Genomic DNA, 11,773 nt, shown 5'->3' on the forward strand with positions numbered 1-11,773 from the left:
TATATACCCTGTATATATATTACATACAATATTTTGTGTTTTGTGTTATACATGTATTATATATATTATACACAGTATTTTGTGTTTTGTGTTAAAGCCCACAGTCAGGTTGATTTTGTGTTTTTAGGTATCAGGTTTGTCCAAATGGCTCGGCCAGAGTTTGGCGCCCCTACAGAAGATYCCCCCCTTCGCCATCTCCATCCTGCTGTCCCTCCTCGTCGCCACCTTTACAGAGTGCTCCAGCAACACGGCCACCACCACTCTCTTCCTGCCCATCCTGGCCTCCATGGTACACAAAACTCCACAAACACAAACACAAAGCCTTCGTTGTGGATACCTGAGTGTAACGCATGTTGTTTTGYGTCTGTTAAGGCCACAGCCATCCAGATACACCCTCTGTACGTGATGCTGCCCTGCACCATCGCTGCCTCTCTGGCCTTCATGCTGCCTGTGGCCACGCCCCCCAACGCCATCGCCTTCTCCTTTGGAAACCTCAAAGTCATAGACATGGTGAGAGTCGAGATGATTTGGTGGAGAGTTGATGAAGTCATTAGTTGTATTAACTAATATCTGATATATTACTGAATATCTGTTCCTTCAGGTAAAAACGGGCTTCATGCTGAACATCATTGGAATTCTCTGCATTAATTTGGGCATCAACACCTGGGGTTACGCCATGTTCAACATGGGCACCTTCCCTCAGTGGGCCAACAACACACACAGTCTCCCTTAAGGTTCAGGGAGATAAAGCCAAACCAAAAAGTGTTTCTAAAATAACGTTTTACTTTAATTTATTTAGTCTAAAAATGTATATTTTGCCCTAAATTGAACAAAAAGTTGGATCTCAGAGGCCTCCAACACCTAAACGTCATTAAGAAAATATGTTTTCTTTAAACAAAAAAAGTGACATCCGCATTAGAAAGCTGTTTTCAGTTTTGAATAATTAGATCATTACAAATTTGGCGCACCATAATAATGATAAAAATAGCAACAGCACATATTCSAATGGAGTTAGTGTTTCTAAATTAAGAATTACAACCGAGGTATTTACTGAAGGCTTCTGAGCTTTCAGCTTTAATATTAAACTTTAAGCGAACAGCAGTTCCTGGTGTCAGGGACGGAACAAACCAGAAACAGTGGATGCTTGTTTCCTCGTGAGCATCGTCCTGCAAGTGTCGACATTTTATCGACCCGTTTATCATTTACAGATCACGCTCACGGGTTGGCTTTTACTCTGATTGTTGCTGGATTTTTTCATAAGCACAATGGAAACATAAGAGGCTGAATTAACTGTATCAGTTAATTTTAATTTATTACCGTAAGCTTAATTCATTGTAAGTCTTTTTTATTTGGTTGCATGTTTTTCTTTATCAATGTTTTTTTTTATTACACCAAACACACACCGACTTTTCTTTTTGTAATTTTAAACACCAAMGTGGAAAATTTTAGGTGATTATTTATATGCTGCACTTGTATTGTTTTTTAGATTAATATTGAAAAATTAAGTTTCTGCTACGTTTTTCAATATAATCCTTTTTTTCATCAACTGGTATTATAATTGGGTAAATGGGGAAATTCATTCTAACGAAAGTTTCTTTACGAGAAAAGTCATGTCTTAATACAAGATGGTCCATTTATGGTTCTTATAAACAARAAGTCCACTTGAACCTGCTCTATTACTGATAAGGATAAGTTTCTGAAGCAGATAAAATGCAAGAGCTTGAAAAAAACAAAWGAGCTTTTAACTGTCGTAGCTAAACGTGGTGAATAAATAACATCTTACCTGTTGTAGAAAGCTTCAGTAACAACTTCATTATGGAAAAATAGAGTTTAGTTCTGACAGGATTAACAAACAAAAGACCAAATTGGATTATTGCTCTTTAAACTACTCCAGTACAAACAAATCCACATGAACACTTATATAAAGTCTTACACCTCTTGTTTTTATTATATGCTTATTTGCACATTGTGCGTTTTCTTCCTGCATCAGCTAGATATAACAAATCTTGCAAAAATATCCAGAGATGTAAAGTAACTAAGTACAAATACTTTGTTACTGTACTTAAGTAGAAATTTTGGTTATCTGTACTTTTCTTGAGTAATTATTTTTCAGCATACTTTTTACTTTTACTCATTTTATTTTTACACAATTATCTGCACTTTCTACTCAGTACATTTTTTAAAAAGATAAGAAGTAGAAAGTCGTTACTCCTATTTTATTCTGAGTTGTTATTACTTAAAAAATACTATCCTGATAAATTGTGTCTCCTAATTGTGGTTGGATGAGAAGTATAAATATATACCATTCTGACACAGTATTACTTTGTACACAACCCTTCACAGCTGCATGCTGTTAGAAAAAATTATTTTTTGGAGAAGTCACCTCCCAATAAATGTCATTTAGGAAAATCTAACTGCTCACTTTTACGCAGTACTTTTACTTTTAGTACTTAAGTAGATTTTGTGTCAGAAATTTACTTTTTATACTTAAGTACAAAAARTATCAGATACTTTAAGACTTTTACTCAAGTAATATTTTTTAGAAAAGACTTTAACTTTTACCAAAGTATTTTTTATGATAAGATACATGTACTTTTACTCAAGTATCACTTCGAGGTACTTTTTAACAACACAGAGAATATCTTAATATTTTACCGGTAATAACTGCACAAACAGGCTTAAAATATATAATAAATATAATAATCCATTTTAGTCTTTGCTWTGTTAAAACTAGATCAAACCAGTCAGAAAAAAAACATTTTTATTACTTGAAACTGAACTCTATCTGCAACAGGTAAGATATTAACTGTTCATAAGTGCAAAAACACCTTTCAAAACATCAGCATCCTTTTCTTTTCCACATTTTATCCTGCAGCTCAGCAGGTAYAGGCCTAAAATCGGACCCAACGGAACCCCAGTTAATCTTATCAAACACTGAAATGTACATTTCATCAGCACTTTAAACAAAGATGTGTGTAAATTGTGTAATTGATTTGAAAGTGGTGCACCTGCTGCTATTATCTAAAAGCTGACCGTCAGCACTGAGGAAGGAGTAGCCCACAAATCAATGTCAGGTTGATGTTAATAAATGAGCGAACAGCATGTTCAGATGAAAAGGTGGTTGAAGGGTAACTGTGAGATAAGAGGCTGCCAACAGGAAGCCGGGGCAGCAAAGACCAGTTTCTGTCGTGTTTATTGGGAGCGCTTGTCATAAACGAGAAAAAAAATACAAGGGGACAAAGACAGAACGTCCAGAGAGATATACATTTATCATTAAATGTTGGCTCTGATATTAAAACACCATCATGCAAACCATGTGTCTCTTTCATTTCCTCATTCAAGACGCCACAACACTTCGGAAAAAATCCAATAAATCTTTATWAATTTTTTAAATTTAAGTCTTACCAACATCAGAAAACAAAATAATCTGCACGATTCACATCTGGTCATGTTTAAATCTCTCTTCTATAAATATCTGCATCACTTTCTTTTTCTTTTTTTCTTTTTTTTTAACACAAAACATTCAAGTTTATTCTCCGGCTGAGTTCCCTTCGGTGCGTTTTACATCTTGAACCACATTTGTTTTGTTCTAAAAAAAAAAAAACTCCAATAAAATCTGAATTACCGTCCAAACACAAAAGTGGATTCAAGTAGTTTTCCCCATGAACTTGGCTCAACTAGCGTTTAGAAGTGATTTATGATAGGAAATGAAAATGAACAGTATTCTCAGTGCAGGATATGGCTCAAATAAAAATGTAAAAGATGATTCGGATCCTCTCGAGTCGAGCTGTGTCTCTGTAAAATGTGCACAAAAGAGTTTAAAGGCGAAACCGAGACGCTTCGGATATTTAACAAAACCTGCCGAGGATGACCGCAGGAACAAAAACATGACATAAAGGTAATTTGTGCTACATTTTTCAACTTGAAACAGATCATCTGGAGCAAACTTGAACTTGAACCCAAAAGGCGAAACTTTCACAGGTTTTCTTTTAATCGCATTAAAGCGACAATCCGACTCTTTTGAAGCGGAGTTCTGTGACGAATTGATATGTCAGAAATGGGATCCAGCTCTTTGAAGGACTTCAGTTTGGAGAAATGAAAGTTGATTCTAAAGTGAAACAGCTTTAGTCTCAAAAATGTCACAGCTTATACAGCGGGTAAAATAAGTATTGAACATGTCAACATTTTTCTCAGTAAATATATTACTAGAGGTGCTAAAGACATGAAATTTTCACCAGAWGTTGGTAACAACCCAAGTTATCCATACATAAAAGAAATCAAACCATAAATGTCCAGAAATGAAGTTATTTGTAATAATGTGGAATGGCACAGGGAAAAAGTATTGAACACATGAAGAAAGGGAGGTGTAAAAAGGCAGTGAAAGCCAAGACACCAGCTGAACTCTCTCAGTAATTAGAAAGCAAGCCTGCCCCTTGTCAGTGCAAGTTAATATCAGCTGGTTCAGTCCCAAATGATGGCCAGGTATCACACAAGAACCATCTGATGATGGGTAAAAGTAAAGAGCTCTCTCAAGACCTTCACAACCTTATTGTTGCAAAGCATAATGATGGCATCGGTTACAGAAGAATGTCTAAACTTCTGAAGGTTCCAGTGAGCACTGTTGGGGCCATAATTCAGAAGTGGAAAGAACATTATTTCACCATAAACCGACCACGACCAGGTGCTCCTCGCAAGATTTCTGACAGAGGAGTGAAAAGAATTATCAGAAGAGTTGTCCAAGAGCCAAGGACCACTTGTGGAGAGCTTCAGAAAGACCTGGAATTAGCAGGTACGATTGTTTCAAAGAAAACAATAAGTAATGCACTGAACCACCATGACCTGTATGCACGCTCACCACGCAAGACTCCACTGCTGAAGAAACAGCATGTTGAAGCTCCTTTAAAGTTTGCTGCACAACATTTAAACAAGCCTGTGTAATACTGGGAGAATATAGTCTGGTCAGATGAGACCAACATTGAACTGTTTGGATGCCAGAATACACATCATGTTTGGAGGTCAAATGGCACTGCACATCAGCCCAAAAACACCATACCAACAGTGAAGTTTGGAGGTGGGAACATCATGGTGTGGGGCTGTTTTTCAGCATATGGTACTGGCAAACTTCAAATAATTGAAGGAAGGATGAGTGGAAAAATGTACAGAGACATTCTTGATAAAAATCTGCTTCCATCTACCAGGATGATGAAGATGAAACGTGGCTGGACATTTCAGCAAGACAATGAGCCCAAACACAAAGCCAAGGAAACTCTCAGTTGGTTTCAGAGAAAGAAACTAAAGCTGCTGGAATGGCCCAGCCAATCACCTGACCTGAATCCAACAGAAAATCTATGGAAAGAACTAAAGATCAGAGTTCATAGAAGAGGTCCACGAAACCTTCAAGATTTGAAGACTGTTTGTGGAAGAATGGGCCAAAATCACACCTGAGCAATGCATGCCACTAGTTTCTCCATACAGGAGGCGTCTTGAAGCTGTCATTGACAACAAAGGCTTTTGTACAAAGTATTAGATAAATTTCAGTAAGCGTGTTCAATACTTTATCCCTGTGCCATTCCACATTATTACAAATAACTTCATTTCTGGACATTTATGGTTTGATTTCTTTGTATGTATGGRTCACTTGGGTTGTTACCAACATCTGGTGAAAATTTCATGTCATTAGCACCTCTAGTAATATATTTACTGAGAAAAATGTTGACATGTTCAATACTTATTTTACCCGCTGTAAATCGTTACCACTCAGTCAGTTTCATATTATTACTCTGCTGTGGACGATGAACCACCTGTCACAGTGAACGTTTGTCTGTTAGCAAAATAACTCATGAACTACACACCAGGTTTAAATGAAATTTTCTGTAAGTCATCACTGGAGGAACAACTAAAACTGATTTATTTTTAAAGTCAACCAAATTTAAGATGACCTCCGCAGACGACTGATCTTAGCACAAACACAGACATAAGTCAGTGAATTTCACTGTAATTAAGCTAAAACTTGTTGTGGTAGTAGCTAAGATTGAAATACTTTCGACTCATTTTTTTCTTATTTCAAGAATCTTACCAAGTAAAGTTTTCTTACTCCATTGGCAGAAATTTTTGACTTAATCTGAGTCAAATTTTCAGACTAACAAGACAAATAATCTTACACATTCTGAAAACAAGATTATCATTCTTACACAATCAGTTCTTGTTTAGTAAATCAGTCTCAAAATTAGATCAAAAAGGACTTTTTGGCTGATATAAGATTTTAAAACTTGGTTAGGTGGACAGTTTTTGCATTGTACAATCCTGTGGTAGTTCAGAGAAACAAAACAGCAGCAGCAGACAGCTGTAGCACTTCCCACAGGAACATCATATTTCTGCTAAGATAACCATGTAATATAAAAACTGATGTTAAAGTTTATAAAACTAGCTTTTTATAAACCGTTATAAAACATTTGAGTCGATTATCTTCTCAGTCGTAACCCGCTTAGGTTCTGGTTCGGTTCATTCGCATTAACTCACCAATCCATTCAAAACTGAAGTCACTCAAAGAGCTATCTGCAGCAGGTAAGATGCTGATTGTTTGTATTGTTTCAATGAAAAACCCACTCCAGAAGATCTGAAGTAACAAAATAACATGGTGATGTAAAGTATGTTTATGGTCGTACCGGACCAGTTCGCCTTATACGTTTTTTATTGTTGTAAAAAATCTTGTGCTTTGAGAAAACATAACAAACACACAGTGTGTGCGCCACTGTCTGAACAAGTCACACAACTCAACAAACAAACCAGGACCAAAGGAAATGAGAAATAAAATAAGACTGATTTACTGTGAAGAAACTCTGCTAACATGTTCTGGTGATCTACTCTAAAACTCACATTTAAATTATTGTCTTTTTTTAAACCAGAGCAGTTCTCATGCTGACACTCCGACAATCGTACAAAAGGACGAGAAACACACACATCAAAAGCACTCGTTGAATCAGAGAAATAGATTTTTTTGTTCCTAAAGTCCTATAAACATGTTTTTAAATGCACGATTTGTTCCTCTAACAACCACAGGAATGAAAAAAATAATTTCTTTCTGCATAAGAAGAGCGTTTCTTTAAACGACGTGGCGAAAGAGCAAAAGAGCTTCTGAGATTTCTTTTAAAAAATGTTCACCTGCTGGTTTGTTACACACCAGTGTGTGCATTATGTTTGTGTGTGCACAGCATTTTGTTTTTAAATCATACCTCTACACGCGCGCACGCACACACAGATATAACAAAGATGTCTGTTCCTGGATCCAACCTGTCAAAAAGACAGACAGGAAGTCAAACCCAGAACCGTTCTCTGATCGTCCCTCAGGTTTTGGTCCATATATCCACTCATCTCTCCAGGTGTGTGTGTCCTCTCTACGTCCCGCCGTTGTACGAGTAGTCCGCCTTGTTGTGCATCACCAGCTTATTATCCACAAAGTAGAAGCTGTCGGATTGTGTCTCGTATGGATGGAGGACCATCTCTCTGACTGTAGGCAGACAAACATCACAGTTGTTCTTACACAAAGAACCATAAGATCTCAGTTTGAACCAGAAGGAAACAACATCACCTTCGGAAAAAGCAAAGTTCTCTGCAAGCTTCATAATTACACAGATCTAAGTTAATCCCAACAGGCAAAAATATCAAAACGTTTGGGATGTTATGTAGCTAAAAACAGGAGCCAATTGTTGTAAATAACTTGAGCAGTAGCTTAGATCTTTTTTTAAGTGAGGAGCTGTGGAAAGGTTACTAACAATGAACATCTTACCTGCTGTTGATGACACTTTAAGCAGCCTCAGTTTGGAGGATTAGCGAGCTATTAGCTAATCTGATTATTTTAAAACAACTCTAGTCTCAAAGATATTTAAGTGGTTATTCTATCATCTTTTACATCAGCCTTGTTTTTAAAGGGATCCACGATTAGTTGTAACATTAAACTTTATTTGATAAACATTTATTTCAACTGTAAAATAAAGACTGTAAAAATACTGTAGGCTGTTTAGTTTGTAATTTTTTAAATATATTTTAACATGGACGGGGCCATTTTATTTACACGCAAAGCATTCTGGGTAAATGATGACATCAACTAGGTCCTCGGTGCGAGGCTGCTAGTGAGCTATATCCACCCTGAAGGTTAATCTTGGACAATATCTGATGACCGACTCTTTTAAATGAAACCAGAGAGCGTTGACAGAGAGGAGAAGGTAGAAATGACTCAGCCTGGAACTGAAAATATGGATGGAGGACAACAGAGCTGCTTCATGGAAGAAGAACCTCAGCTTAGTCTGTTAGCCCTCATGCTATATTGCCTTATAGGTATTAGCTTGGTGCTAACATGACAAACAAACCTTCTCCTCTCTGTCAACGCTCTCTGGTTTCATTTAAAAGAGTCGATCRTCAGATATTGTCCAAGATTAACCTTCAGGGTGGATATAGCTCACTAGCAGCCTCGTGTCGATGACCTAGTTGATGTCATCAATTTCCCAGAATGCTTTGTGTGTAAATAAAATGGCCCCATCCGTGTAATATATTTTTAAACTTTTAGTTTAAAAATTATRAAAACTGAACATCCTACAGTATTTTTACAGTCTTTATTTTACAGTTAAAATATATGTTTATCAAATAAAGTCTAATGTTACAACTAATCGGGGATCCCTTTAACAGGTAGGATAGTATTTATTCACGATCTTTCCATAGAATCCCACTTTGTGATAGAGAATAGAACGGTGGGAAAAGCAGTTCTTGTCCTAGATAGTTAAATTCCTCATTATCTAATAAATATATATTTATCATATGAAGCAACATGAGAACACCAAGACATGAAAAGTTGTTTGTTGTTACCTCACTGAAAGAAGAAAACAAACTACAACAGAAAATTAACAAATTATTTTAAAAAATGTTCACAGTTTTGGTGTCATTTCAGGAAATAATCTGACTTCAAAGCCAAACATAAAGTTTATTAGTTCATCCCTGATTTCTTACTGCGCATGAAGCTCTAACAGCAGTTTTTATGAATATTTGTTGGATTCAGACTCACTCATGTCCTCAGACAGAGGGGGGAACTCGTAGATGTGTTCACATGTGTTCTTGCTGCTGGGCATACAGAAGCCGAACTCAAAGTCGAAGCTTTTCAGCAGYTTTTCTCTGAAATAATGTCTCTCAATCATCCGGAAGTTTTCTATTGGCGTGTCTCCGACTGTGAACTCAACTCTGGAAGAACAAAAAGAAAAAAAAGGGAAAGTGTGTGAGTCAGATGTTCTTAAGATGAAGTTTTTTATTTAATTCAGTTGATTTATGTGTGTTCTCACTCACGTGGCYCCAACTTGTCGCAGTCGAAGGAAAGCAGACGTGAACTGATAACGGACRAAACGGCCGGCGTTTGGGTCGATGTCCCGCTTCTGTCCTGCTTTATCTGAAGAGGAAATAACAAATAAAATATTTTCAGTCATAGACAGTCACTGTAAGTACTTGACCAAAGCAAACATGGATCATGAACCTTCTGCTCTTCTAAACAAAGCTAAAACCCCACTGGACTGTTGTGGAATAAAAATAATGAACTTTATGCGCTGAGTTTACGTCACGTTTTGTGTTCAGTTTTTTTGAAAATTCTTTATTTTCTCTACCAATCAAACTAATTATTACAGAAGAGCATTGCATTCACCAAATTAAAAAAAATAGGACTCCTGATCTCATAATTACGAGATCAGGATCTCATAATTACGAGAAAAGATCTCATAATTACGAGATAAGATGTCATAATTACGAGATCAGGATCTCATAATTACGAGATATTATCTCATAATTACGAGGAAAGATCTCATAATTATGAGAAAAGATCTCATAATTACAAGATAAGATGTCATAATTACGAGATCAGGATCTCATTATTTTGAGAAAAGATCTCATAATTATGAGAAAAAAATCTCAAAATCACAAGATAAGATTATGACATATGATCTCGTAATTATGACATCTTATCTCATAATTATGAGATCTTTTCTCATAATTATCTCACAATTATGAGATCTTTTCTCGTAATTATAACATCTCATAATTATGAGATCTTTTCTCTTAATTATGACATCTTATCTCATAATTATGGCATCTTTTCTTATAATTATGACATTATTTCATAATTATCTCACAATTAGAAAAGATCTCATAATTATGAGATCTTTTCTCATAATTATGACTTATCTTATAATTATGAGATCTTTTCTCATAATTAGGACATCTTATCTCATAATTATGAGATCATTATCTCGTATTTATTGGATCAGGAGTCAATTTTTTTAGGTGAATGCAATGCTCTTCTGTAAATTATTGTTCTGCTTTCTCATGTTTTCCTGTGAATTTTGCTTGCTGGTTTAAAAGTTTTGTTTATTTTCTTATTCTTTGTCAATTCAGTAAAAAACAACATGTCTGTAGCCTTCCTATAGTATTTCTGGTCACCAGGTTTGTATTTTAACCACCATCTCCATGTTCACAATCAGCTCTTCTGTTCCCACTTTTGAATCACTTCTACTCGTTAAAACAGGTGTGCTTCTTGGTTATTTGTCAGATTKTATTTACCTCATCTTATAAAGCCATTCGGTTTATTTTGCCCTTTGAACCATATATTGTCAGAATATGAGCTGAAAGAATGGAACATGGGCAACAGATCGAACTAAAACTGCAGCAAACCAAAAAGTATWCATAGAAGAAGTGCTTTGCACAAAAASTAATRAAAGTTGRTAGATTATTTCTTTGCTTCTTGGCAATAAATCTTACAATGTTGGAAAGCCTGTTARTTCCCTTTYAAATGGTGCCACATTTGTAAGGAACAGGCATTTGTGGGATGAGCCAGAAAAAATTGCCAGATCTTCYCTRMCAAACTGCTTATTTTGWAGTTAWTGACTCTTGTYTTGAGCTTCTRGTATATCCAGATGCTGCCAATCAGGTGCCTGATACAGGATTTATTGTCAAGAAGCRAAGAAWTAATYTACCAAACCCAAATTTCCTTAATTAACGGGCTGAGTATAGACGTWGTGTTTCTCTATGAGAATGTATGATGTGTAACAATGTATAGAGCTGCTTTCTGATGTGTTTAATGTCAGTGCTTCAGATTAAACATGAAAAATCCAGAGTTATTCAGCGACTCGCCTGTGCACGGAGGTTTGGTGATTTCAAACAGAACAGTGCCGGTCTCCATGTCTCTGATCTTGAATCTTGTGAAGTCGATGTTGTAAATGTTCTCCTCTGGGCCACACAGATAATCTAAGAAGAAGAAGAAGAAAAAGAGGAATTACAAAAAAGAAATGCATAATAATAATAATAATAATAATAATAATAAAGTGCATGAATAAAATTGCTGACATTTATCGTCAAAAATTACCAAAGACTGTGTAGTACGGAAGACGATCAGGGCCACTGGAAAAAAGATTTAAAAAAAGAGTAATTCTGACTTCAATTTCAGAATTCTGAGATTAAAGTCAGAATTACTTTTTTGTTTTTTCAGTGGCCCTAATCCTCTTCCGTAGTTTAGTATATTTTCTAAAGCATGTTTCAGCTGGGATCCAACATTTAGTTCCAGCAGAGTCTTAGAAAATGAAAAACAGAGAGTAATGTTCTAATATGACCTAAATTACAAAAAAGAATGATGTTATGTAAAAACAGGATAAACTACAGCGGGTAAAATAAGTATTGAACACGTCACCATTTTTCTCAGTAAATATATTACTAGAGGTGCTAATGACATGAAATTTTCACCAGATGT

The 11,773-nt window shown here is 35.8% G+C and overlaps 2 protein-coding genes across 4 annotated transcripts in view; one reads left to right on the forward strand and one right to left on the reverse strand.

Annotated features, from left to right (window-relative positions):
* slc13a2 (solute carrier family 13 member 2) overlaps nt 1-2,098 on the forward strand; it is an 18,219-nt gene extending 16,121 nt beyond the window's left edge. For both annotated transcript variants that reach the window (XM_014016876.1, XM_014016877.1), the window contains 3 exons: nt 128-289; nt 373-510; nt 602-2,098. In XM_014016876.1, coding sequence (XP_013872330.1) covers nt 128-289; nt 373-510; nt 602-733 — 432 coding nt within the window. In that variant the 3' untranslated portion in view covers nt 734-2,098. The remainder of the gene's footprint in view (nt 1-127; nt 290-372; nt 511-601) is intronic.
* A 4,149-nt stretch (nt 2,099-6,247) lies between these two features.
* The window catches only part of unc119a2 (unc-119 lipid binding chaperone a2), a 15,034-nt gene continuing 9,508 nt past the window's right edge, over nt 6,248-11,773 (reverse strand). For both annotated transcript variants that reach the window (XM_014016879.1, XM_014016878.1), the window contains exons 3-6: nt 11,161-11,274; nt 9,331-9,430; nt 9,056-9,228; nt 6,248-7,507 (exon numbers count right to left, since the gene is read on the reverse strand). In XM_014016879.1, the coding sequence (XP_013872333.1) occupies nt 7,395-7,507; nt 9,056-9,228; nt 9,331-9,430; nt 11,161-11,274 (500 nt within the window). In that variant the 3' untranslated portion in view covers nt 6,248-7,394. The remainder of the gene's footprint in view (nt 7,508-9,055; nt 9,229-9,330; nt 9,431-11,160; nt 11,275-11,773) is intronic.

The sequence above is a fragment of the Austrofundulus limnaeus genome, unplaced genomic scaffold (genome assembly GCF_001266775.1).
Source record: "Austrofundulus limnaeus strain Quisiro unplaced genomic scaffold, Austrofundulus_limnaeus-1.0 Scaffold157, whole genome shotgun sequence".
Taxonomy (NCBI): domain Eukaryota; kingdom Metazoa; phylum Chordata; class Actinopteri; order Cyprinodontiformes; family Rivulidae; genus Austrofundulus; species Austrofundulus limnaeus.